The 27,928-nt window shown below is 45.9% G+C and overlaps 1 protein-coding gene across 1 annotated transcript; it reads left to right on the forward strand.

Moving 5' to 3' along the window:
- Positions 1-16,360: 16,360 nt before the first annotated feature.
- Positions 16,361-27,406, forward strand: MCM5 (minichromosome maintenance complex component 5). Its single transcript, XM_083153210.1, has 15 exons — positions 16,361-16,675; positions 18,637-18,763; positions 18,978-19,106; positions 19,690-19,862; positions 20,728-20,883; positions 21,936-22,102; positions 22,699-22,870; positions 23,185-23,296; positions 23,549-23,692; positions 24,114-24,356; positions 24,606-24,718; positions 24,799-24,927; positions 25,971-26,113; positions 26,215-26,342; positions 26,959-27,406. Exons 1-15 carry the CDS (start codon positions 16,506-16,508, stop codon positions 27,058-27,060), a joined length of 2,208 nt encoding a protein of 735 aa, XP_083009336.1. The 5' UTR covers positions 16,361-16,505; the 3' UTR covers positions 27,061-27,406.
- Positions 27,407-27,928: the final 522 nt, after the last annotated feature.

Here is a 27,928-nt window from a genome sequence, read left to right on the forward strand (position 1 = left end):
TCCAGCTCTTTTTTATAGGTATCAATAGGGTTTGTATCCAATGCCTCATAGATAGTCACATCTGTCAATTGTCTAAGACATTCTTGCAGATAGTCGTTGACACCCTGGACCACTACTGATCCCCCTTTGTCCGCCTTTCTAATAATAATGTCCCTCCTTTTTTGGAGGTTATTTAAAGCCTCCCTTTCTTCTTTTGTTAAATTGCCATATGACTTAGATTCAGCAAACCGTTCATTACCTGCAGATTCCATCATTCTCGTGAAGGTTTTAATTGATGGATTCACAGACTGTGGATCAAATGTTGATTTGTCCTGTAGTCTTCTTACTTGTAAAGGGATGTCCGTTGATGCTGTTGATGCTGCTGTATGTTGGTCGAAATATTCTTTAAGGCGTAGGGTGCGTCCGAACTTGTAACAATCGACCTTCCATTGGAATTTATCGGGTAAGTGGGTGGGGACAAAAGTTAACCCCTTAGATAGTACAGATGTTTCATGGTCCGTCAATGAGGTGTTCGAAAGGTTAAAGACCAGGTCTCTCATTTGTTGCTGTTTTTGCGGCTTGTGCTCCCTCTCGGTCTGCCGACCGCGCCGCGTCCGCCTCCTCTTTCTGCCGGGGTTTTTTGCCCAGTGCGGGTTGTTACCCCTAAAGGGAGGACTCTATCAGATGTAGAGGGCAACTGAGTATCGGTATCACTAGCAGAGGTACTTGTACCTTCATAATCCGTAAATCTGGATTTTTGCCTCCGATGTTTGACCGATGTTTTTGGTTTATTCTGCGGATTGGATGTACTCAGCCATTGATAGACCCGATTTTGGTCATAGTCAGACTGGACCTTTCTCCTCTTCTCCCTTTTGAATTTTATCAGTTCCTTCTGGTACTGGTCGATTTGTTTGTTCAATTTATTGATCCAATCATTGTTGGTATCTGATGTTAATGTTGGTTTGTGTGTTGTCTCAAATGTTTCGATTTTCTCACGTACTGATGTCAGCTCCTTTGATGATTCATCGATCACCAATAACAACAGGTCCATTGAGCATTTATTAAGGATGCTAACCCAACGCCTACAAAAGGCCACGTTTTGTCTCCCTATGGTGGGCGAGTTCCGCACTCGAAACCCCCTCGGGATCAATTTGTCCTTGTAGTAATCTGCCAGTGTGGACGCATGCAGCATAAAATCCACTTCACGTTTTTTTAGAAAATGCCATTCTCTGTATAAATCATCGTTCTCCACCGGCTGTGCCTGGATATTTGTAGATGCAGTCTGGATAATCAGATCAGCCTCTAAATCTGAATAGCTGAATCTTTCTCCTACATCCACTTGGGTTAAATTAACCCCCGGTATGGCTTGCTCCATATCAGCTTATGGGATGGTATATCCTCCTGGACTGTCCGTCCACCGCGCTGGTGTGTATGATACACACAGGATTTTCCCTTTTGAGGATGAAAAAGTAACATGTTTTTAACCCTAATGATATTTTTAGATGTGTGCACTTATGACCTGATAGGTCTCTTAATGATGGCTGTTGCAAGCCTCTTATATTCACAATGTATTTTTATATTTTAGATGTGTTTTTATGTTGTCATAACAACACATCACAGCGGAGAAGGAGGCGCTTCCGGGTTCCAGAGCCGACTGCACGGACGTGCGTGATGACGTCTGGGGGATGAGCCGGACGGAGACTCCCGGAAGGCACCCTATGATGACGTCAGACACTGGGTAACGCGTGCCGCGGCGATGTGAATAGGGAGACGCCGGACCCCCGCAGGTGATGTATGTTTTAATATAATTGTGTGGCGGGATTTTCTTAGAGTATATATACACGTGTGTTGCACTTAATATTTTGATCCCTGAGGACGGGCCTTGTGGCTCGAAACATGTCGGGTCTGTAATATGCAATAAACTTGCATTTTTTTCACTAAAAGAAGTCCGTGAGTGCCGCCTGTTCCTGTTACATATACGTGGGCTGAGAGGTCTAGCTAGGAAGGCACCGGGTAAAGTAATTCACGTGGAAGCTGTTTGGGGAGTGCCGGTTTGCGGGACTATATATATATATATATATATATATATATATATATATTTTACACAGACCAGCCAGCAGGGGGCCGGGAGCCGAGCCGCTCATTAGATATTCATATATTCACTTCACCCGATCATTACATATGCATGATCGGGTGTAGTGAATATACCCGGTCCCCTGCTGGCACCCCCGGGGGGCAGCCTGTGCTGCCTGGCACCAGGGGAGCCCACCTCCCCCCACAAACGTTCTGGGGCAGGCAGGGAGACTTCTATCTCCCTGCCTGCCACCGTCCTCAGGTTCCCTGCGGTGTCCGCCGCAGGAGCTCAAACTCGCCAGTCAGGGGCAGCGAGCCCCTGACTCGTTGAATACCGGAGCCGGCGAGGCTCCGGAACGCAGTGAGCAGTGGCGAATGTGCAGCGAATCTTAAACAGGATTCGCTGCACGTCGCCAGTATTCACATTGAATACCGCCCAATGTGTGGAACCGCCAGTTGGCCTTCCAAAATAAATTTGAAAGACAAGAGTGTAACCTGAATAATGTCAGCTTGTGGTAGTCTTACAGGTATCATTTGAATAGCACAGGCGTATGCTCCCTCAGTACTGCAGCACAGTCCACACTCAGGAACACCACTCCTTTCAATACCAATAATAACCCACAAGTGCAAAGTTCGGTACTTGTGTATTAGCACGGCGCCCACTATTTTCATCGATGTGATTTTTAATTGTACAAGCACCCTGATGGGTGCTAACAATGTTAAATGCACCCCCATTTTCAACGCCACCCCCACTATCAACGCCAACCCGAAGCGTGGCGAGCGCAGCGAGCCCTCGAGGGGCGGCGGTATGCGTCCTCCGACCTTTTCATACCCCCACTATCCATGTCGGCGTGGAGTTGATTTCAGATAGTGTGGCGAGCGCAACGAGCCACCGTGTCCGAAGCGTGGCGAGCCACATTATCGGAAGACGTGCTGGATTGCTAGTTATCCTCGCTGCCCGGATCATCTGTGATCTCGGGAGACAGATGATCCGGGCAGCGAGGATAACTAGCAATCCAGCACGTCTTCCGGCTGAACTAGATCGTATGGTGGATAAGTTTGTAGCAAGGGGTTACAGCAGCAAGGAGTTGGAGGTACAGAAACAGGAGGTTCTACAGATTCCCAGAGAGGAGCTGATGACACCCAAAAACAAACCAAAAAAGGCAGTTATTCCATGGGTGTCTAGGTACAACACCAGCAGCCCAGTTATACCTCGTGCCACAAGAGCCCTTTGGCCCATCATCGCCACCGACAAGGACCTACCGTGCTATAAGAACATGCGACCGATGGTCTGCTATAGCAGAGGGAAGAACCTAAAAGACCATCTGGTGCATTCAGATATCTCTGACTTCAACAAAGCTGAGACACCACGCAACTTCATGACCCGCCCACCAGGTTGCTATCGTTGCATTAAATGCACGACATGTGAAAACATGAACATCGGGAGTACATTCTCGAACAGGGATGGTAGCAAGTCTTATTCCATCAGACACGTGCTGCATTGCAGATCCTCCTTCGTTGTCTACCTCATAACATGCCCGTGCCACTTACAGTATGTGGGAAAAACGGGAAGGACGGTAAGAGAACGCATGGCATTACATCGGTCTGCAATCAAGAATGCCCTCCAATCTAAAGCATCAGATCAACCGGTGGCGAGGGACTTCTATGAAGCACATCATACCCTCAAGGACATGAGGTTCATAATAATAGACCATGTACCAGCTTCTAACAGGGGAGGCGACAGAGAAGGTGCACTCCTGCGTTGCGAGGCCAAATGGATATATCTATTGGATTGTTGTAAACCCAAAGGCCTCAATGACAGACTATCCATGAGCGTGTACAAGTAGCACCGCTATTCCCTCGGACAGAAGAGAACATAGGCCGGTCAGGCCATATCCAAACCGCATCTTTCATCCTCCTTCCCCACACTGGTTCCTATCAGTGACGTTGAACAGTCCCCCGTCAAGCATGACGCATTATCCACCTGGCCCTAGTATGCTACCTTATCGTTCCTAGTAGCCCCCGGAGGCCCGCACACCAACGGGTCACTTCATGCCTGTCATTATAGGTATCCCCCTCACCAGCAGCATCCCTGCCCCCCCCGTCTGGGACTTTCAGTTACCAATTCTCTGTTCGATTACAGAATGTATTATTCATTATGTTCATGCGGTATCCTGTACAATGTTTTTAATGTTTTAATATATATCATATTTTGTGTATGTCACTATGCTACACCAGTCACTTATAGCCTGTCACAGGCCCTTCTTATAGATCTCACGATGTCGCTTATTGTTTTCACAGTATGGCCCCGCTTACGGGAATGGAGAGGCTAATGACAGCAGGTATCCGGGCAACGGGGACGCGTGTACGTCACATTTACCCGACAGCTTTCAGTATCCCAGCAACTACACAGCCGCCACGCGCCTGTACAGCACGTATGGCCGGAAGCTACGTCAGACGCCGGCTCCAGCCCCGTACACGGGACCTCTTCACACACTTGCGGTGGGGTATTTAAGGTAAGAGATTTTCATTTGTGATTTTGTACACCTTGAAAAAGGAGCACGCTTGCTCCGAAACGTTGGAGTTTTTCCTATAAAGATTTTTCACTAAGTCCGCTGAGTGCCGCCTCTGTCTACAGTCGTTCTCTATACAGCCCTCCGGGAAGGCACCGACGGCAGTTGCTCCAAGAGGGACGAGTACCAGGCTGACCCTGCTTGCTATATATATATGCAATAAAAGCCTTTTTCAGCAAGAAACAAGTCTCCGAGTGACGCCCTTGCCTGTCTTCTATATATATATATATATATATTTTACACAGACCAGCCAGCAGGGGGCCGGGAGCCGAGCCGCTCATTAGATATTCATATATTCACTTCACCCGATCATTACATATGCATGATCGGGTGTAGTGAATATACCCGGTCCCCTGCTGGCACCCCCGGGGGGCAGCCTGTGCTGCCTGGCACCAGGGGAGCCCACCTCCCCCCACAAACGTTCTGGGGCAGGCAGGGAGACTTCCATCTCCCTGCCTGCCACCGTCCTCAGGTTCCCTGCGGCGTCCGCCGCAGGAGCTCAAACTCGCCAGTCAGGGGCAGCGAGCCCCTGACTCGTTGAATACCGGAGCCGGCGAGGCTCCGGAACGCAGTGAGCAGTGGCGAATGTGCAGCGAATCTTAAACAGGATTCGCTGCACGTCGCCAGTATTCACATTGAATACCGCCCAATGTGTGGAACCGCCAGTTGGCCTTCCAAAATAAATTTGAAAGACAAGAGTGTAACCTGAATAATGTCAGCTTGTGGTAGTCTTACAGGTATCATTTGAATAGCACAGGCGTATGCTCCCTCAGAACTGCAGCACAGTCCACACTCAGGAACACCACTCCTTTCAATACCAATAATAACCCACAAGTGCAAAGTTCGGTACTTGTGTATTAGCACGGCGCCCACTATTTTCATCGATGTGATTTTTAATTGTACAAGCACCCTGATGGGTGCTAACAATGTTAAATGCACCCCCATTTTCAACGCCACCCCCACTATCAACGCCAACCCGAAGCGTGGCGAGCGCAGCGAGCCCTCGAGGGGCGGCGGTATGCGTCCTCCGACCTTTTCATACCCCCACTATCCATGTCGGCGTGGAGTTGATTTCAGATAGTGTGGCGAGCGCAACGAGCCACCGTGTCCGAAGCGTGGCGAGCCACATTATCTGTACGCAACTCCACACCGACATGGATAGTGGGGGTATGAAAAGGTCAAGAGGACGCGTACCACCGCCGCTCGCCACGCTTTGGGTTAGCGCTGATAGTGGGGGTCGCGTTGACAATGGGGGTGCATTTAACATTGTAAGCACCCATCAGGGTGCTTGTACAATTAAAAATCGCATCACATGCCATTTGCTGGCATGCGATGCTATGCGATATTTAATTGTACATTCCGTTTAATGTAACGCAAATATCGCATCGCATCGCATACCACTAAATACGGTATGCGATGGGCGCCGTGATAATACACAAGTACCCAAAGTTCTTGTAGGGGACCTTTTTACAGTTCTCCTCTTTTCTGTCTTTCTGATGGTAACTGTAACATACTCTCAGGGAGATAGAACAGAGAACATCCAATTATTTAACATACTTGGGGGATGATTCTGGCTCATTCGCAATGAACCGAAATTGGCCCCTGCCCCGATGGTTGGGGCTTGCGAATGCGCACTTGTGCAAACCCTGACTGTGAACAGCCACAGCGATTTACAAGGTCACCGGGCCGTTCAGAGAGGGGGAAGGGAAGAGGGTGGTGATGGGACATGGGAATGCCCAGCATTTCATGGCCTCCCCATGATAACGCTTGGCGTTCCCATGCAAATGCGGGCAGTATGAAGTGTGCCGGGGGCAGGCAGTTGATGTCACATGACATCAGCCGCCTGCCCTTTCTTCCTTTCGGCGTCCGCAAATATAACTTGCTCTTCTCTGCTCCCTTACCCCATCTTGCACCTGCCGCCTCATTACTGCCTGTCGTCTCCATTGTCTCCGGTTATGTGGCACTGATCTGTGTTTGCTGCTGTAGATGATATACAGCTTGTCTGTGACACAGCTCAATTAGCTAATTAGCTGCTTTAATCAATTAACCAATCTCTTCCAGGGCCCCCTCTGGTCTCAGCACCTTAAAAATCACATCCTCTACATTTAAGACAGATATTTTGCATTTAAACTCACAATGTATTGCACTGTAGGCAGACACCTTCCTGATGGACTTATTTACTCCTGTGTAAGGAGCAAGAGAATTACTATATAATTACTATATTGCAGGGTTGCCGACTTTAAAAAAAATCCTCTCCGGGAGAAGCCCGGAGAGGAATATTGCATTACGAGTTTTGGGGGCGGGGCTTAACCATGACGTCATTAAGCCCCGCCCCATTACAGCAAATAGCATAAATAACTGATATCCATGGAGGGGGCGGGGCTAAAACGACACGATTGTGCCGTTTTAGCTCCGCCCCCTCCCCTGAGACCCGTGGATTGCGGCATATAAATGCCGCGATCGGGGGGCTCAGTGGGGGTCCCCCTGATTCCGGGAGGGTTGCCCACCCTTCCAGGGGCCGGGAGGAAGGACCCGATTTTCGGGAGACTCCCGCAAATTCCGGGAGGGTCGGCAACCCTGCTATATTGCTATATGAAGTTTCTTGTAATTGTCTGCGATATAATCAGCATTGCAACTGAGCATAGTGTGTGGCTGCAGAAGATTGGGTCTGTGGCTGCACACTACATACAGTACATCTGCCTAGTTGCAATAGCTTTGAACTGACATTTATAAGTAGCTTCATACAGATATGGTTTGCAAGCATGTGAGGAAGAAGCAAATAGCTGCATCCATAAGGTGTCTTCTGCTTCCATCCATCTAAACATTTTTGTGTGTTCGGAAAATTCAGCCTAACTCTAATGCACCCTATTTGGTGCCCAATTCTAATTTTCATTTAGTGATTTTTTATTGCATATACTGTATAATTGCTTACTATTTAAATTTGGATTGAGGTTCACCTTCCACCACATTTATCCAGGTACGTCACTATATCACCTCCTTTAAAACAGATAGCTCCAGGTGTACTCCTACTAAATTTGAATCCTTCTGCATGGCTACTGCTCCTCAGAAACAGTTAATATCCCACTTGTATCACCTATGTTTTGGAGGGGTTTGGGACGAAACCTAACAGAAGTCCAATGTGCTCGCATCTTTTCCTATACCTCGGTGAGTTAGCAATCACTCATAGTCTTAGCAACTCAGTATAAACTTCTTGCTCGTTGGTATCGCTGCCCACTACAAATACATCATATATTTCCAGCTTTGCCTGCTATGTGCTGGCATTGTGGCATAGACTTAGGCACTCCTTTACACATCTCGTGGCCTTTTCCTGTCTTAATTAATATTTGGCGACCAGTACGAGAGCTATCATGCTCCATCACTGGCCTGACTTTGCCAGATACACCTGAATTTTGGTTGTTTAACTTGAAGGATATATCCATCTGAGTATATCAAAATCTATTCCCCGACATTTAATGAATGCTGCCAGAGCAACTATCCCATGTTATTGGAGATTCGCCTATCTCTCGATGGTTCCAAATAATTGATCAATATATGCTAATGGTAGATCTAACCATGGCAGTGCCCTCTTCCGATTTTACGTCCTTCAGCTTTGGCTGGCTAGCTTTTAAAGAAACCCCTGCATATAGAAAACATATATCCTCCTATCATTAAAACAGATAACCCTTATATTTCTAGCAATTTATTGCTGAGCAATATATTGCCCAGTGTCTCCTTTTCATCAGCGACCAGAGATGGTCACTGATGAAAGGGAACCTCTGCCGGTGGTGCCGCAGAGGTAATTAGCTGGTCGCAGGAGCAAGGTCCTGCGACCAGCGATTAGAATGGGGCTGAAAACGGGAGCGCGCACCCGGCGATTTATCGCCAGGGCCGGCGCTACCCACTCAGCAGAGGATGCAAAGCAGGTAGGCGCCGTGCAGGAGAGGCGCTGTCAGTGCTGTGCATCCTCTGCTGTCCTCCGTGCCTGCCGGTTGCTGCTGCGCCTGTCACACTTCATCACAGGCAGCAGCGCCGGAGGCACAGAGATCCCTCCTTGCTCATTATCAGCTGGTCATCGGCAGGGTCCGAAAGGGGGCGGAGCTACACTGGCGGAGGGGGCATGGCTACATGGGGCAGAAGGGGCGGAGCTACAAGGGAGCAAGGCTGACTGAAGACACCAGGAAACAGGAGAGGATGAGCTGCCAGTGCCACCATTGTAAAGTGTGAGTGTACTAATGTCGGTAACTGATGTGGGCACGTGTGTAGGCAGCACTACTAATGTCAGCAACTGGTGTGGGCATATGTGTAGGCAGCACTACTAATGTCGGCAACTGGTGTGGGCACATGTGTAGGCAGCGCTACTAATGTCGGCAACTGGTGTGGGCACGTATATAGGTAGCGCTGCTAATGTCGGCAACTGGTGTGGGCACATGTGTATGCAGCACTACTAATTTCAGCAACTGGTGTGGGCACGTTTGTAGGCAGCACTACTAATGTCAGCAACTGGTGTGGGCATATGTGTAGGCAGCACTACTAATGTCGGCAACTGGTGTGGGCAGATGTGTAGGCAGTGCTACTAATGTCGGCGACTGGTGTGGGCACGTATATAGGCATCGCTGCTAATGTCGGCAGCTGATGTGGGCACGTGTATAGGCAGCACTACTAATGTCGGCAACTGGTGTGGGCACGTGTATAGGCAGCGCTGCTAATGTCAGCAACTGGTGTGGGTACGTCTATATGCAGCGCTACTAATGTCGGCAACTGGTGTGGGCACGTGTGTAGGCAGCGGTACTACTGTTGGCAACTGGTGTGGGCACGTGTAGAGGCAGCACTACTAATGTCGGCAACTGGTGTGGACACGTGTAGAGGCAGCACTACTAATGTCGGCAACTGGTGTGGGCACGTGTACAGGCAACGCTACTAATGTCGGCAACTGGTGTGGGCATATGGTTACACAGTGCTACTACTGTCGGCAACTGGTGTGGGCACTACGTATAAGCAGAGGTACTACTTTCAGGCAACTGGTGTGGGCATGTGTATAAGCAGAACAACTACTTTTGGCAACTGGTGTGGGTGTTATGTATAAGCAGAGGTACTACTGTCAGCATCTGGAGTGGGTATATGGTTACGCAGCGCTACTACTGTCGGCAACTGATGTGGGCACTACTTGTAAGCAGAGCAACTACTTTTCGCAACTGGTGTGGGTGTTATGAATAAGCAACGCTACAAATGTGGGCATATGCAGGAGTACTCGGGGCATTATGTGTAGCATAATGTGTGTCAATGTCATATGGGCATTATAGTGCATGGCATATTATGTAAGGGGAATTACACTGTGTGGCATAATGTGTAATGGGCATTATGGTGTTCTGCATACTGTGCAAGGGGCTCCATGATGTGTGGCATTACGAATAATGTGCATTACTGTGTGTGGTTACTATAATGTGTTATGGGCTTTGAGGTGTGAAGCATAATGTGTTATGGGGATTATGGTGTTATTGGTACTTTTATGTGACCACGCCAATTCCCCATGAAGCCACGCTTCTACAATTTTGGCGCGCACTGTCCCTGTTTTTTCACACATGGCACCAAAATGGCTAGTTACGGCACCTGAATAAGATTGTGCTACTGTGTAGTGTAATTTGATGTGGGAGCATTATTGTGTGGCCACACCCCTCCCTTTGTAAAGTTTGGGTGGGCGCAAATGTATAGTTTGCAGGAGGGTGCAGAACCCCCTAGCACCGGCCCTGGCCAGGGCACACTCCCATCACTGGCAATATGGTCGCATGCGACCATATTCCCAGCGATTTCAGCCCCTATCGCCCCCGTGTGTACACGGCTTTATTGTCTGCTTATTACTGTCTCGCTGTGTCAGGATATACAGAACTTCTTTGTTGCCATGTGTACATTGTGCATTGATTGTTGGTCTTTATTACTCAATAAAAACAGATTGTACTAAATTTGGATTGAGGAACCTCTATTCTAGCGCAGTTTGCCTCTTTTAATTAATGAGATAAAGAGGACAATTTGATGGGGCAGTATTCAATGCTGGGGGCGAGCTGTGACAGAAAGCAGGGTCAGTATTCAACTGACTCCCTGCATATGCTGTTTCCCTCTCGCTCTGTTTTTAGAGCGTAAGGGAAATGGCGTACGCGGCCGCAGTGGCGTAACTATAAATTTTGCTCCCCCCTGCCAAAAAGTTTGTGGCGCCCCCCCAGGCTCCTCTCCAGCATGTTTCATGATGACGTCACACGCATAACGGAGAAGCTGAAGCAAGAGAGAGGAAGAGAGACCAGCACACACTGCTGCTTCCCTTGGCTCCGACGCATCCCAGGCCCCCCTAGCATGCCCATCCGCCTGCCCATCCTGTACACAGTAGCCAATAGCTGGCTCTGTGTACAGTCAATTGAATCAGTGAGAGGATTTGTCATCTCTGCCATGGCTGCACTTGTGCTGTGGCTGACTCGCCTACAGTGCTCAGTCAGTGGGCAGCGGCAGGCAGCAGCATGTCGGTGCATCGAGCGGGTGCCGGCGCCCACACAGACCCCACTGCTGCTTGCTCCCCCAAGCGGCTGCTGGGGCTGCCTTACAGTAGTTACGCCACTGCGCGGCCGCTAAAACTGCAAGACTGGCGGCTAAATGCACCGGACTCCCTGCATTAGCGGCAAGTCTCGCTGTTTGGGGGAATCCTTACCGTCCTCTGACAGTGAGGGGTCCCCCAGAATGTAGAATAGGGTGAGCGGCTGGCGTGGGGGTTAAATGGCAAGGATTGCTTGTTTTCTGCGATCCTCACCGTTTAACCCCCTCGCCGGCCGCATTTAATACACCCCATGGTAAATATTTCACATAGCATTACAAAATCATTATGAATTGTATAAGAGCGCCATCTAGAGAAAAAAGTTTAAATAGATTTTTTTTAAAGCCACTAATCCCTGCAAAATCAGAGCCAATAGCGAACAACCCAGTGATGAATGATGGGTCTAAGATACATATATTATTACAATTTTGTTAGTATTTTTTTTACACAACATGATGGGAGGAGTCTTAAATAACAGACAATTCAACAGATTGTTCAGACTCCTTGAATCACTGACTGACATTAGAAAAGTCATCAGCCTGATGGTCAGTAACATGGAGTCGCGACCCCATGCCGAGAAGGTTGGGGCCCACTTTGGGGTCAGCATCCACAGTTTGAGAACCGCTGCCTTATTGGATATGCATTATATAGAGATCTCCTATTGCCTATTTGTTGAAAATACACAGGCCTGTATATGACTCCAGAAATCAGGGGAGAGGGAGAACATCATGATAAGAAATGAATACTGCATTATGATCCAGCTGTCTCTAGATACTTACACAAAAAAAATATTATCGGCGCTAAACTCAATAGAGACACTGTCTTGGTTAAAAGGGTTTGAGGTGTAGACCCAAATACACCACTGTGCACACGTACCTATTGAATATATAAGTATATGTGCGCAGTGGGTTCCAGCTGCATAAAGTGAGGGAATTGCCTATTCCCTAGGTAAGCAAGAACAAACAGAAAAATACATATAATGCGCTAGAAACAATGTATAGATATAAATAAATTTATTAAATAGAAAATACACTGGCCAGTGATAAAAATCAGATTATTATAAACAATTTCAATAAAATATGAAAACGGAGAAAAAAAGAAAAAAAGGGGGGGGGATTTTAGTCTGCCATATTTAGTTTAAAAAATTCACAGTCTTGTATGAAGGTAAAAAATGTTATTTTGTTTCAATCATAGGTTCTCCCTGCGAGATGGATGGAGGATGTTTGTATTCCTCTATATATGAGACTTTCTCTCGCTATATTTTGTCTGGCCTGACATCAAAAAAGGTTCAATGTATAGAAAAAAATATAAATAAAAAGAAGGGGAGGTATCCTTCCTGTACCTGCACTAGAAGTCCCAGGTTTGTGTGCTTTATAGTTTGTTAGCAGCAGTTCCTTTTTTTGGTGGTATTTCTTGGAAGCCCGGGCTCCTTCCTTGGGAAAGATAACAATTTTCTCCGGTGATATGCAGCACTTTAGGCAGGTATCATGGGCAGGTCCTCCTGTATTTCAAGGATGAAAATATTCATATTTTAATAAAATTGTTTATAATAATCTGATTTTTATCAATGGCCAGTGTATTTTTTATTTAATAAATTTATTTATATCTATACATTGTTTCTAGCGCATTATATGTGTTTTTCTGTCTCTAGATACTTGCCTTGGTGAAATATATATGGAAGGATTCAGTATTGAATCCCAGCGTTCAGAATCCCGGCATTCAGAATCCCGACGCCGGAATCCCAACAGCCGAAATGCCGACAAAGGGGGGGACGTGCCTCGCTACGCTCGGCACACTCATTTATTCTCCCTCCAGGGGTGTCGTGGACACCCACGGAGGGAGAATGTGTCGGCATTTCGGCGGTCGGAATTCCGGCGTCGGAATTCTGAACGCCGGGATCCCGACCGCCGAGATTGTAACTGCATCCCGTATGGAAGACCAGAGGATGAGATGCCGGCGGTCAGAATACCAATGCGGCATCCCTATGGAGGAAATCCTGAGATAAGTCAGCTATGTATAGTTACCCTCCCCAACCCTCCCTACCTGCAGCCTAATCCTAACCATCCCCTTCTAAGTACCTAACCATAACCCTACTAACGTCTAGCCCTAATTGTCTCCTCTCCCCCATTTCCCCAGATCTGAACATGTGAAATAGAGACTGTGCCACCCTACCCAGAGTTGGACTGGCACACAGAAGTACAGATGTGGGCCCAACTGCCCGAGACTCCAGTCCACTCCATCCTCTCTGGATTAGGTTCCAGATTTAGCATTTCAATGACACATTACACATATGTTACATTATACTGCACAGGATCATAGTGTGTTCTCCAAAGTGCAGGACTGTTATTAATCTATACATTATAATGGATGGACTAGCAGTATTTCATATATTGATCAAGGGGCCCAAGCCATGCACTTTCTTATCGTTAGCCAAGTCCTTAGCTGGCAACACCCCTAATACCCCTTTCACACTGCACCTCGGACCCAGGTAATTGTTGGCTTGCTGACGTGGCGACCGGGTGTGGATCAGTTGGTCACCATCAAGTTGTTAGACAGTCATTAGGTCGACACCATTAGGTCGACATGCATTTAGGTTGACATGTGTCTAGTTCGACATGCAGGAAGGTCGACAGGGTCATAAGGTCGTCAAGGTCATTAGGTTGAAAGGGGTAAGGTTGACAGGGTCATTAGGTCAACAGGGGTAAGGTTGGAAGGGTCATTAGGTCGACATGGGTAAGGTCGACTGAAAAAGTCAACGTGTTTTTTTAAAATTATTATCATTTTATTAACCTTATGTCGACACAGTCAACATAAACACTAAAACGTACCACCGCATCCCCTCGCATGGCTTGCTGCGCTCCCCATACTTCGGGCACGGTGCCTCGCTGCGCCTGGCACACTATTCTATTCTCCCACCACGCTCTAGTGGATGGTAGGGCATGAAATACTGCCTGTCAGCACATGTCGTGTTGACATGGACAACGAATCGTACCACTGCATCCCCTCGCATGGCTTGCTGCGCTCGCCATGCTTCGGGCGCGGTGCCTCGCTATGTTCGGCACACTATTTTATTCTCCCACCACGCCCTAGTGGATGGTAGGGCATGAAATACCACCTGTCCGCACAAAAAAACAGTAAAAAAAAAAATCCATGTCGACATAATGACCCTGTCGACCTAACCCACGTCAACCTAAATTCTTGTCCACCTTACTGCATGTCAACCTAAACTCATGTCGACCTATCTGCATGTCAACCTACTTGGTGGTGACCCAATGACCGTATCCAGTGACGACCTGGGTGGAGGTGCGGTGTGAAAGCACCAAAGCTTATGACCCGGGTCGACCAACCCGGCAATTTGACCCAGGTTATAAGAAGGGTTAAATCTGGGTCGCCTTCTGTATAATGTGCGACCCATGTTTAATGTGAAAGCTCCAAACCTGGGTGGCAGCCGAGTCGAACCCTAGATCGAGATCCTCGGTCCGACCCGGCATAGCGATGTGAAAAGGGTATAAGAATGTGCCCGTACCACTGCATTTCCCTGCTGAGCCCTAGTGCTCAGACTATATACATCGATGACCTTCTGCCAGCTAGAAGAGGAGGGGGCTGCACTACACATGGCTCCTCCTCTGTTAATACACTCCTGATTCAGAGAGTAGTATCCAATTACCTGCCGATAAAACATCTGACGTTTTTCGCTATTTTTCCAAATGTTTTTTTAATTGGGTTATCCAGTTAGATCGCCTGATAATATACACATTTACTCCCCAAAACACACAGATTTAGTGAATCCTGTATGCTAGCCATCACAGCCACCTGCTGGAGGCAGGTGAAACAAAATCAGTGATAGGAGGTAATTGGATATCGGAGAATAGGTTTAAAATCCTTATAGCATGTATTTCACAAGACGTGAATATAGTATATACGTGATGGCCCGGGATATTTGGTACAACTGTAAATGCACACTACGAAGAAAGGTATAATCTAACCTAGGCAATCTAGTCTCTGGCTACTTGCTAGGCTCAGCAGCTATATAAACCTGGAATATCAATGAAGGTCCATACTCACTGGCCAATTTTGCCCAGAGTGTATGGAGAGTGATGATGAAAAATCCATACTTGCCTACCTCACCCTCTCCATGCGGGAGAAAATGCTCTGTTCCTGGACTTCCCTGGTAATGTAGATTGCCATCACCTGTGGGGAGCTAGGTAAAGGTGTTTCACCACAGGTGATGGCAATCATACATTACCAGGGAAGTCCAAGAACAGAGCATTTTCTCCCGCATTGAGGGTCAGGTAGACAAGTATGGAAAAATCGCTCAGTGCATTTAAGGTGTGTACATACGGGCATAAAATCGCTGGCAATATGGTCACTGAGCGACCATATTGGCAGCGATTGGAGTGTGCACCGGTGATAAATCACCGGGTGCGCCCTCCTGTTTTCAGTCCCCTAATGGTCGCTGGTCGGAGGAGCATGCTCCTCCGACCAGCGACTTCCCCTACCTCTTCTCCCGGCAGTGTGTCATTTTCATCAGCGACCATCTCTGGCCGTTGATGAAAACGGAAAACACTGAGCAATATGATTGCTGAACAATATATTGCCAGCGATCATATGGCTCCGTGTGTAAACAGCTATATACAATGAGCGCTTTTCCCCCTGACCAGCGATTTTTACCATACCTCCCAACATTACCCTCTCCAGGAGGGACACATTGCTCTGCTCCTGCACTTCCCTCTTAATGTATGACTGCCATCACCTGTGGTTGAATAACTTTCTTATCAATTACCTAGCTCACCACAAGTGATGGCAATCATACATTAAAAGGAAAGTCCAGGAGCAGAGCATTGTGTCCCTCCTGGAGAGGGTCATTTGGGAGGTATGTTTTTAAAGGGGTTGGGCAACTTTCCATTTGCATGACGCTATGGCAACCGATCCAACTCATCGCTCACAGCAACAACGCCGATGGCCATCACTTGACCAAAATGAGCTGAAGATGGTTGTAAATTAATGTTTCAGTCTTTGGTCTCCAGCAAAATGGCTGCATCTTCTGTTAGATCCAATAAGAACCAGAATGACCGCCTAGCACCCCGGAAGTACATCCATACCCCGCCCGTAACGGTGACGCTGCATATACGATATGTGGACGGGACAAGGATAAACCAATGCCTGCGCCGGGTGGGCGGGGTTATCTTCGTGCCGCGAAATCACTTTGGCGCGAAAGTAGTGTTTTCGCGCGCTTACTGCTGCCGGTCTGATCTCCGCCATTCTCCGTGTCGCACACTCTCTTGCTCCGTACCCCTATTCTCAGCATGTCTGGATTCGATGATCCCGGTGTCTATTACAGCGACAGTTTCGGTGGGGAGCAGCCGACTGGTGACGATGGGCACGCCAAGAAGTCCCAGCTGAAAAAGCGGTTTAAGGAGTTCCTCCGGCAGTATCGCTTCGGCACAGACCGCACCGGGTTCACCTACAAATACAGGTCTGTGTGTAACATATTTAGCTGTAGCATTACACCTGTCACACGGTGACAGAAGTGTCATAGGTCGCGCTCGGGGAGAACAGTAACCTCGTATTGACCAGACGGGATCATAAAGCATTGTTCTGTATGTAATGAAGCGTATTTGTAATATGGTGGTGCCACTGCCTTAGGTGCAGCTATGGCCGTCCATGCACAGAACCGTACTTTATTTTGAGCTGGTATTCACACAAAAAAGTTCATCCAGCACTAAGCAGCAAACCTGCACATGTGCTAAAAGGCATCTGCACAATGTAAAAATGAGAACATGGTAAGTGTTAACGGGTTTGATTGAAAAAAACCCTGAATGTTCTGCACTGCTGGACAGGCTCCACGCAGCAGTCTGAAACTGGTTTTGGTAGTGCACATTCTGTCCATGGGCTGTCCCTTCTGATGGGGGCACCTGTGACACCTGTCAGTAGGGAGATGCAAAGGGAGAGACCACAGCCTCCCTGTACTGGAGATGTAGTAATAACCTGAAGGGTCTGTCCCATATGGGAAGGCTGTAATCTCTCCCTCACCAATGTCATCTGTCACACAGACAATCCGCGGATGGGGGCTCGCTGCAATCTACAGAATGTTAGTATTTGCTAAATGGGACCTGTCCGACACTCTGGGGTACATTCTAGCTTTTACATAATCCCGATGTAACCCCATCCACAGTTGTGTTTTGATCAAAAGATGTGGAGTGTAATTTGACCTGTGTTGCACCAATTGCAATCTCTACATGAAAACTGCAGCAAAAAAATTAGAAATGCATAGTGCTTTATAATTAGAAACCTGGGAACAACTTTTAGTTTCTCCAATCACTTCCACCTCAAGCTTACACACAGGGATTTTGATTAAAAATATAGAATGGCTTAAGTGTGCCATCAATTCTTTAGCTGATATATTGTCCATACAGCTGAAGAATGGTATATATTATGCATAAACACATGATTGTGGCATTGATCAGATATGTAAATAGGTGAGGGTTTTTTAAGGTTGAATTTGATATGGAAGGCGAACCAGTAAGTGCTTGTAAGATATGGGAGATCAACGTACGTTTGAAGAGGAAGGTGAGCTGGGCAGCTGCATGGAGGATAGAATAGAGTGACAAGAGGTTTGTCAGGGAGGTACAAGTGCCTTGTGGACCAGTGGGTGGATGAGAGGCTATTTGCATCCTCAGTGAGAGGATTTGATCCTGAAAATATTTTTGAGATGGAAACATCAGGTCTGAGAGGTACTAAGTGTGGTGTTTGAAGGATAGGGTGGAATCAAGGATAACTCCCAAGACAGCATAGTTGAACACTAGAGAAGATATTTGTCATCAATAGATAGTAACTTGTGGGAAGATGATCTCGGTCTTAAGGTCCATACACACTGGGTGTTTTTGCCCAGCATGCATGGATAACTTATGGGGAAAATCGCTGGGCTGAAAATATACACAAAGCGTTTTTGGCCCATTTCAGCGTTGTGTGTTATTTTTATCCCCCGAGGTGCACGGCTTTCCATAGAGGGACGCTCTATAATCGCCGTTAGTGCCAGCAGATAAGCGACCGGATGGATGCCGTTCCATAGTGTTCTGCTATGGAAATTCACCCACCTCAGGGAAAATTGCTTAGATGGGTGAGAATCATTCAGTGTGTATGTTATAAGAAGTGTTAAACCCGGGTCACCATCTGTACAGTGGTTGACCCAGGTTAGTGTGAATTTGCGGATCCAGGTCTGACCTGTGTGTGTGTGTGTGGTGTGAAAGGGGTAAGAATTGCATATGTCTAAAGTTGCCCATACATCAGCAGGCAATCTCCTGACTTTTGCGTTGGGGGATTGAGGACATTAAAAACGTGTAAAATCGGACTCTTCCGATCCTGACTTTGCTCCTGCAGATGTGTGGCCACCTTAATACAATGATTGTAGTAAATCTGTTGGTGATTTGTCTGCAGAGATGAACTCAAGCGTCATTATAACCTGGGCGAGTACTGGATTGAGGTGGAAATGGAGGACCTGGCCAGCTTTGATGAGGACCTTGCAGACTACCTTTACAAGCAGCCCACAGAACATCTCCAGTTGGTAAGACGTTGGCTGGTAACAGACCACCTGCATGGTCATACTATACTCAGAGCACACTGTATGGCATCCTTATGGGAATTTAGCCTAGACATTCTAAGTTACAGCTTGTTAGTTTCCACTGGCATTTCCAATATGCTTGTGTCTAAGCTGGACAATGACAAGAATTTTGTCATCGTTTTGTCTGCATGCCTTGAATTGCATGTTCTTCTTTTAGCTAGAGGAAGCTGCACAGGAGGTAGCCGATGAGGTTACTCGGCCACGGCCCGCAGGTGAAGAGACTGTTCAGGAAATCCAGGTCATGTTGCGGTCTGATGCCAATCCTACCAACATCCGGCTCCTGAAGGTAATTATGAAAGCCGGCTGACAATTCTGTCTTTATGGTCAGTTATGCTATAATGAAATGTCAAAATAGATATAGAACTAACAAGAAAGTAGTAATTAAATATGCAGGCCTATTTATGGTTCAGATTTACAGTAGAGACTTGAAGCATTTTATTAATATCGGCCAGTTTAAGACTATACGTAAGGGGATCAGATTATATTGTTAATATGGGGTTTACAGCAATGACTGTGGCACACTTAAATAGAGGTATGCAGGTCTGGATTTTCCCAGATCTCAAAACGGGATCTTATTGGCTGTCACATGTTTTGGCTCCAAAACATGTGACTGCTGCATAGCCAATAAGATCCTGTTTTTGAGATCTGGTTATAGCCGAACCTGCAGATCTCTACTTGAAAGCTCTTTGCCATAAATGTTTAGTTATTTTCTCCTTGGGTTTAGCATGTTGATCATGGTCAGCACTGGTGGCAAGTTATGTTGAAAACAAGTTTTTTGTTCACTTCTGTAGTTTATTATGTTAAACATAGTCAGCGCTTATATTTTAACGTTACCATTTTTTTTCTACATCATTCTCTACCTTTTGTAGTCCGAGCAGATGTCTCACCTAGTGAAGATCCCTGGAATTATTATTTCTGCAACAGCAGTGAGAGCCAAAGCCATCAAAATGTCCATCCAGTGCCGCAGCTGTCGCAATACCATCAGTAATATAGCAGTGCGGCCTGGCCTGGAGGGTTACGCCATGCCACGCAAGTGCAGCACGTAAGTTTGTGGAACAAGCTTTGTGTCACCGCTACAGTAAATTGTATAGCAATGCTAATCCGCCCGGACTTTATGGAGGGTATGATCTGTGGACCTCCTTTTCCCCGCGTTGGGTGAAACTGGGTACTTGTGTACTTTCACGGCTCCCATCGCATGCCAAATGTAGTGGCATGGGATGCGATTTTTGCATGTTTTTAGCATCTTTTGAAAAACCGCATGTGATCGCATCGCATGCGATTTTTAACAGAAATGCATTGAAATTAGTATCAAACATGTTCAATGGCCCCCAAATGTCATTTTTGAGGCTGTACCACCCCCACTATCAACGCGAACCCGAAGCGTGGCGAGCGGCAGCGGTACGCATCCTACGACCTTTTCATACCCCCACTATCCACGTCGGCGTGGAGTTGAGAATAGAAAGTGTGGCGAGCCACCGAGCCCGAAGCGTGGCGAGGGGACGCGGACACCTGTGAAGCCCGCGAGGTGACGCGGATACCTGTGAAGGTATCCGTGTCCCCTCGCGGGGCTCGCTGCGCTCGCCACACTTTCTATTCTCAACTCCACGCCGACGTGGATAGTGGGGGTTAGAAAAGGTCGTAAGATGCGTACCACCGCCCCTCGCTGCGCTCGCCACGCTTCGGGGTTCGCGTTGATAGTGGGGGTGGTACAGCCTCAAAAATTACATTTGGGGGCCATTGAACATGTTTGATACTAATTTCGATGCATTTCTGTTAAAAATCGCATGCGATTTTTTTCCTATGATTGTACACAAGTACCGAAAACTGTAGCCATGGTTTAGTTACCCATCATGGCTTTCCATTGGGAAACTCAACCCTCTTCATTCTGCAATTTTACCTTGTTACAGAGAACAGGCTGGTCGTCCCAAGTGCCCCCTGGATCCTTACTACATAATTCCAGACAAATGTAAATGTGTGGATTTCCAGACATTAAAACTTCAGGAGTCGCCAGATGCAGTACCCCATGGAGAGATGCCACGTCATATGCAACTGTACTGTGACAGGTAAGACTAGTACATAAGGATTGTAAAGTGTCCACTGTCAGTATGCGCGTTCGTGTTTGAGTGCCGATGGCATATTCAACATTACGCCTTGGTAATATCCAAGGAGTGTTGTAGGGTTATACTTTGTTTTGGTATTTCTGCACATGTTACAAAATGTATTTTAAAAACAATACATTGTCATCTATTGCTTGTTACACTCCTACAATATTACCCTTCAGCATGTATCACCACTTAGGGGTAGATTTATTAAGCTTGGTGAAGTAATAGTGTCATGTTTTTATCACAGGCCAATCAATTCCTACCTGTCATTTTTCAAACCAAGCCTGTAACTTCACAATTAGGAGCTGATTGGCTGGTGATAAAAACTAGACACTGTGGGGCAGATTTATTAAGCTCAGAGAAGTGATAAACTGTCTAGTTTTTATCACCGACCAATCCGCTCCTACCTGTGAAGCTACAGGCTTGGTTTGAAAAATGACAGGTAAGAGCTGATTGGCCGGTGATAAAAACCATACAGTTTATCACTTCACCGAGCTTAATAAATCTGCCCCATAGTAATTAGGGCTGAAAAAAGTAGTTAGTCCATCAGGTTCAACCTATATGACTTGTAACTACTGACTTGAGTAAGTCATATCTATAGGATTCCCTTAGTGGCCAAAAATGTATCCAATTTTTATTTAAGTCATTAACAGTAGTTGCTGTAACCATCCCCACCGGCAATGAGTTCTAGAATTTTACTGCTCTAATGATGAAGAATCGTCTTAATTCAGTTCAGAATTTATTTTCCTATAGGCCTGTTAGTGACCAATCCTCTCCCAGTTCCATATGATTCACAATCCTGTAGGAACATCTTGCTAGTTACCAAAGTGTCAGGGAAAAGTTCACACAACCATGAAAACCCACCACTACTATTGTGCCAAGTTGTACAGAATTGCAGAATGTTGGCACATGTGGTCCTCAGTTCTGTGTTTTGCTATATCCTGCTATTCAAGTTTCTCCATGCAGGAGATGTTACACTGTAAAGAATGGTATCTTCACCTCTTTCTTCTCAGGTATCTCTGTGACAAAGTTGTTCCAGGCAACAGAGTGACAATTATGGGTATTTATTCAATTCGCAAAAGTGGCGCAACCTCTGGTAAAGGCCGTGACAGAGTGGGTGTGGGAATACGCAGCTCATACATTCGTGTGGTTGGGATTCAAGTGGATACAGAAGGCACAGGTGAGGCGTGATGGGCGGAACGTGTTTTATTGACAGCAATGTTCTACTGCAGCTAATGCCCTCTCCATGTGGTGTACAATAGATAAACAACATTAAATGGGATAGTTAGGAAGAAACGTATCACTTTAGTTCTGTCTTGTTATTTAAAGTAGTAAGGTTTGATATATTTAGATGGTGTATAGTTTTATATGGGGGATCAAAAATTCCTTTGGGGTCAATGCTAAGTCACATGGACAGTGCAACAAATGCACTTTGCAGCATCTTGGCTAATTTGTCCTCACGCCCAATATAGGGGTGTGGGAAAATTGAGTGATATTGTCTACAGTCACTCCCAATATAATTTCCGCCAATTAATTTATGTAAACCTCTTCTCTCACTGACACATTGGAGAGGTTTGTGGTGGCATTCATGCTGATCATTCTCAGATTCTGAGGGTAAGACTGTTTCCGGCAGGGACATCCTATGTACTACATGTGTTGCATGTCCTATAGCTGTCTAAGAGTGAAGGGGCCTGCTGTATCTCTACATTCGCCAAGCCACAAGATGTATGGAACTTGTGGGCTCAGCAGCTAAAGTGCTTTGTTTTTTCTTTAAAGGGAGAAGTGCGGTAGGAGCTGTGACGCCGCAGGAAGAGGAGGAATTCAGACGCCTGGCCTCCAAACCCGACATTTATGAGACTATTTCCAAAAGTATTGCTCCATCTATTTATGGTAGCAGTGACATTAAGAAGGCCATTGCATGTCTTCTCTTTGGTGGCTCCCGCAAGAGGTGAGTGAGCACACACGGTGCTAAGCATTAGTCACTGCAATTGTACCAGGGTTTTGGTTGCTAGAGTCAGGTTTTACCATCATCAAAAAACAATGGTGCCATGTGTTGTACCCTAATGCTGTTTATACATGGTGCGATTCAGTGTCGTATTTGATTTGGTCTACATAGCCCAAGTTTAAAGTGACCCTGAATCCGTGTTAGCTGCATCGATACAGATTGGATCCCGATGCGTGTACACCCCCCAATTCTTTGAAGCATCTGTAACCTCTTTACCATAGTGCTTTATTTTATTTATTTTTCCCCCCACTTATCAGGCTTCCAGATGGACTGACTCGTAGAGGAGATATTAACTTACTGATGCTGGGAGACCCTGGAACTGCCAAATCTCAGCTGCTGAAATTTGTGGAGCGATGCTCTCCTATTGGGGTATGTTTTGCTTGTTCTTGGAAAACTTTATAGTGTTCACTGTAGGGTTTTTTAGGGCAGGACACTTTTTTTTTTTTTCAATTGGGAGGGCACATTTTATATTAGAAATCTACATTAGAAACTAAAAAAAATGAAGTGCACTGTAAAGACATAGCAGCTGTGTTCACTGGATCGTTTTATTGACCAAATCTAATGCTCTAGTCGTGTAATGTCCATAATAACTGAGATTATACCATTTCTGTCCTCTGACAGGTCTACACCTCTGGGAAGGGCAGCAGTGCCGCTGGTTTGACCGCTTCTGTCATGCGGGATCCTGTGACTCGTAACTTCATTATGGAAGGTGGTGCAATGGTGTTGGCTGATGGAGGAGTGGTGTGCATTGATGAGTTTGACAAGGTAATGTGTCTGAATTAGAAAACATGATCAAATTGAGTTTGCCCACTTTAAATACAATGTGTGCAATGGTTACAGTCCTTCCTGCGTATGGTAACCTTGCTTGTGTTCGGAGCTTAGGAAGTCATCTAGTGTCCTGTGGCCCTGTATAGTTTGTCTTCTGTGCTGCTCAACCTTGTTTCTGCCCCTGTTATAAGGCCATTAATCTGGGTAACAGAAAGGTCATGACTATTAGTATGTTAGTCAATCACAACTTGTATCCATTCCGGGACCGTTACAGTGCTTTCTCATCCCCTATGCACAACTTGCATGTATTTGTATATGCTAGTTCCTTAGATCTAAAGCTCTCATGTTCACAGGGCATGGTACCTAACCATAGGCTAAACTGAGACTTCACCATCACTGTGATTATTTCCATTCTCAGATGCGAGAGGATGACCGAGTTGCCATCCACGAGGCCATGGAACAGCAGACCATTTCCATTGCCAAAGCTGGCATCACCACCACCCTTAACTCCCGCTGTTCAGTGCTGGCTGCTGCCAACTCTGTGTATGGTCGTTGGGATGACACAAAGGGTGAGGAGAACATTGACTTCATGCCCACCATCCTTTCAAGATTTGACATGATCTTCATTGTCAAGGATGAGCACAATGAACAGAGGGATATGGTAAGAATTCTAAGCAAATGAATGCAGCTGGGTTCCTCCGCTTTCTATAAGATTTGTGTTCTGACCGCTAATGAGCAAGGTTGTACATTCTAGAATTGTAGGTAGTCATTGAATGCTAAATGATGTTCCTTTAAAATGCTGATTATGCAACAGTATATTCATTTTACCCAGTAAGCACAGCCAGTGTAACTTCGACATGTAGCCGTTGAGCAGCTCCTTATTCTTGTTCATTATCTGGTTTTCCTGTAGATTCTGGCCAAGCATGTGATGAACGTACATCTCAGTGCACGGACGCAGACTCACGCTGTAGCAGGAGAGGTGGAGCTCAATACACTTAAGAAGTACATCGCCTATTGCAGGGCGTAAGTAAAATTCATTCGTTGGTCCTCCAATTGTGTCTGAAAGGCTGCATTTGCAAAGTGTCCTTTATAATTTAATGCAGTAAGTGTGGACCAAGACTTTCCGCTGAAGCAGCAGAGAAGCTGAAAAATCGTTACGTTCTAATGCGCAGCGGTGCCCGGGAACACGAGCGGGAGAGTGAGAAGAGATCCAGCATCCCTATTACCGTCAGGTAAACCTCTTTAGAACTGGTCGGGCATTGGGCATGCACTGAGCGGCAGACTTGGATACAAGTGATCAGTCCCAGGGGAGGTTCAGGCTGAGAACTTTATGACTTGGCATTCCAGTGTTCTGTGTAACCGAGTACTCAATTGTTTAAACCTCTGGGGAAAATGGATTTATTTGGAGATCTTAATACCTAAAATCTTCCAGGGTTGTGCTGGACGTGATTTAGTTGCCACTACTTAAGGTGCATACACACTGAGCGATTTTTCGCCTGTCTTTTTCCTTGGATGGACAGCTTTCCATAGGATACTATGGAAAGCCAGCCACTCTGTCATAATACCAGCAGATGATGTGGGCACGCTTATCGCCGGACCGTTCACACACCGGGTGGCTTTTGAGCTTGGAAGCAGCTCAAACTGCAAAACTGAGCTTCTTTCAGCTCAAAATCGCCCAGTGTGTACGGGCCTTTAGTGTGTTCCAAAAAGTAACTTCATTTTTATCTGAATTCAACATTCCCAATGCTCCTCGCTAGTGTTTGCTGTGACCTGGCCAGTGCTGCTAGGTTGGGTAATAAGAGGGCTTACCTTTTTTTACTCTTAGCATGTAGTTTTACTGCTACAGATATGCAGAGATGCATATGAATGGCTTCTAGATTACATCATATAGATAATTGTAAAGAAAAAATATATTAATAATAGAGACTGGCTTCTCATCCCTCCCACCCTTGTCTGCTGATCTATCACTTAAATCCAAACTTACACTTTATAACACTGCAGTGTGGCTGACGTTCTCCTAACGCAGGCATTCCCAACCACGGTCCTCAAGGCACACCAACAGTGCAGGTTTTGGGGATATCCAGGCTTGAGCACAGGTGACTTAATTAGTACTAGAGTGATTCTGATTAAACCATCTGTGCTGAAGCCTGGATATCACTAAATCCTGCACTGTTGGTGTGCCTTGAGGACCGTGGTTGGGAATGCCTGTCCTAAAGAGATGTGTATGCTGTTTCTTTAGGTTTATTTGTACTTAATACTATATAATGTTTTGTAGACAACTGGAAGCTGTGGTTCGAATTGCAGAATCTCTCAGTAAGATGAAGTTGCTGCCCTTTGCCCTTGAAAGCGACATAGATGAGGCTCTGCGTTTGTTCCAGGTATCCACACTGGATGCTGCCATGTCTGGAAGTCTGTCTGGTAAGAATGAGTTGATCAAACCAAAAGTTCTGAATATATAATAAAACAGAGCATTGTAAAGAAATTGTTATGTACTAATGGTCGCATCCCCCCTCTACAAGGCGTTGAAGGATTCACCACAATGGAAGACAAGGAGATGTTGTCTCGCATTGAAAAACAAATGAAGAGGAGATTTGCGATTGGTTCGCAGGTTTCTGAGCACAGTATCATCCAAGATTTTCTAAAGCAGGTGAGACTTGTTTCCAGGGAGTTGGTTTAAAGTTGCAGCCAATGGAATTTGTAGCATGTCCAGTACTAGACTGATTAAGTAAGTTGCCAAAAGAGTAACTGTTACATTTGTTTTAAAATGGCAGCTGTAGGGGATGGAGCTCTCCCTGTTCCAGTAAGTAGATCTCTAAATATCTGAGTTTGACTACTTGTTGCACCTAATGTGGGGGTGTCGTGTATTTGAGGTAACATGCCCATGCTTCCTTAGCCCTTTGAGTGCCAACATCTGAGAGATGCTCAAAATATCTGCTGAAAATGGCAACGTTGCTCACATTTGTTATATAAACAAAAGTAATTGTGTGAAAAATATTTCCTATATAAGGGAAGTTACAGGTCAAAAAAAAAAAACTATTTCTCTCAAACTAATTGTAAAAACTATTTGTAGTTTATAGGATATTTTCTTTTTACATTCTTAGTGACAAGTGACATAAAGCAAATTACCTCAATTCAAGCCTGGATTACCTGAATTGTAATGGCAGCGTTCAGGGAGACTCTGGTCCCTTTTTTAAACAATGTTTTAGATTTTATTTGAATTTTAACCGGTTTCTAAAAGTAACTGCTCTGATTTTGTGTTGTAGAAATATCCAGACCATGCGATTCATAAAGTTCTACATCTCATGATGAGACGGGGAGAGATTCAGCATCGCCTTCAGCGCAAAGTCCTCTACCGCATCAAATAAGACTAAATGATGGATTTGAGACTTTGCATGTCTCCATAAAATGACTGACTACTGTGCTGTAACAGCATGGCTTAAAGTGTCCATAGGCATGGCTGCTTTTCATAGTTGCTTTTGCAGTAAACTTCAGTATGTGCAATTGCTGGCAAAATGGCTGACAGATTTTGGAAATGGTTGACAGATTGTGGAAATGGTTGACAGATTTTATTCTCTTCGATCAGACCCTGAATTGTGTTCCGTGCAGTGATGAAGGCCAGATGACAATTCAGTGCTATAACATTAATATGTCAATATATACATCCTTTATAGTAGCAGAAAAATGAATAAAATCTTGATATGTTTCATAATACTCCATAGTTGTGACTGCTATCTGCATTTTAGGGTTACATTTTTATTTTATTAAAGTCATGGATTGAGGATATTGCTATAGATATGGGATCTTATCTGGTTAAACTAAGTGGTTTCATGAGGTATAGAAATTAACCTTAAGGGGTGTAAATACGGGCCAGTGGGACCTGCTGCGGGAGAGAGGGGGGGGGGGGGGTCGGTCGGGGGATGCTGCATGGAACCGCTTTCGATCTGGCAGGACACTTGGCTGGCAAGTCTATATCTGCTTTTGATGGATGCCACACATCGAATCGAAAATGACACAATCTGCACTGTGTGCACGCAGCATCTGTAGGAGCGAGGAGGCATATAGTACCAGCAATGTTGTGAAACAAGCAGATATGCACCATTCAGCAGGTATAATAATTCCCAAAAGGTAAGGGATTTGGGCAATTTGAGACAATTCCTTCAGTGGTAAATGGTCAGAACTATGCAACAGCACAAATAGCGCTAAAAACAAAATAATGGTGGGATTATGTATTTT

This window comes from Crinia signifera, chromosome 7 (assembly GCF_055691185.1).
Source record: "Crinia signifera chromosome 7, ASM5569118v1, whole genome shotgun sequence".
Lineage (NCBI taxonomy): Eukaryota > Metazoa > Chordata > Amphibia > Anura > Myobatrachidae > Crinia > Crinia signifera.

Coding starts and splice junctions, on each gene's coding strand:
- MCM5 (XM_083153210.1), top strand. CDS start 16,506: ATGTCTGGATTCGATGATCCCGGTGTCTATTACAGCGACAGTTTCGGT. Junction 22,103..22,698: donor AGTGGATACAGAAGGCACAG/GTGAGGCGTGAT, acceptor TTTTCTTTAAAG/GGAGAAGTGCGGTAGGAGCT. Junction 24,357..24,605: donor ACAATGAACAGAGGGATATG/GTAAGAATTCTA, acceptor GTTTTCCTGTAG/ATTCTGGCCAAGCATGTGAT.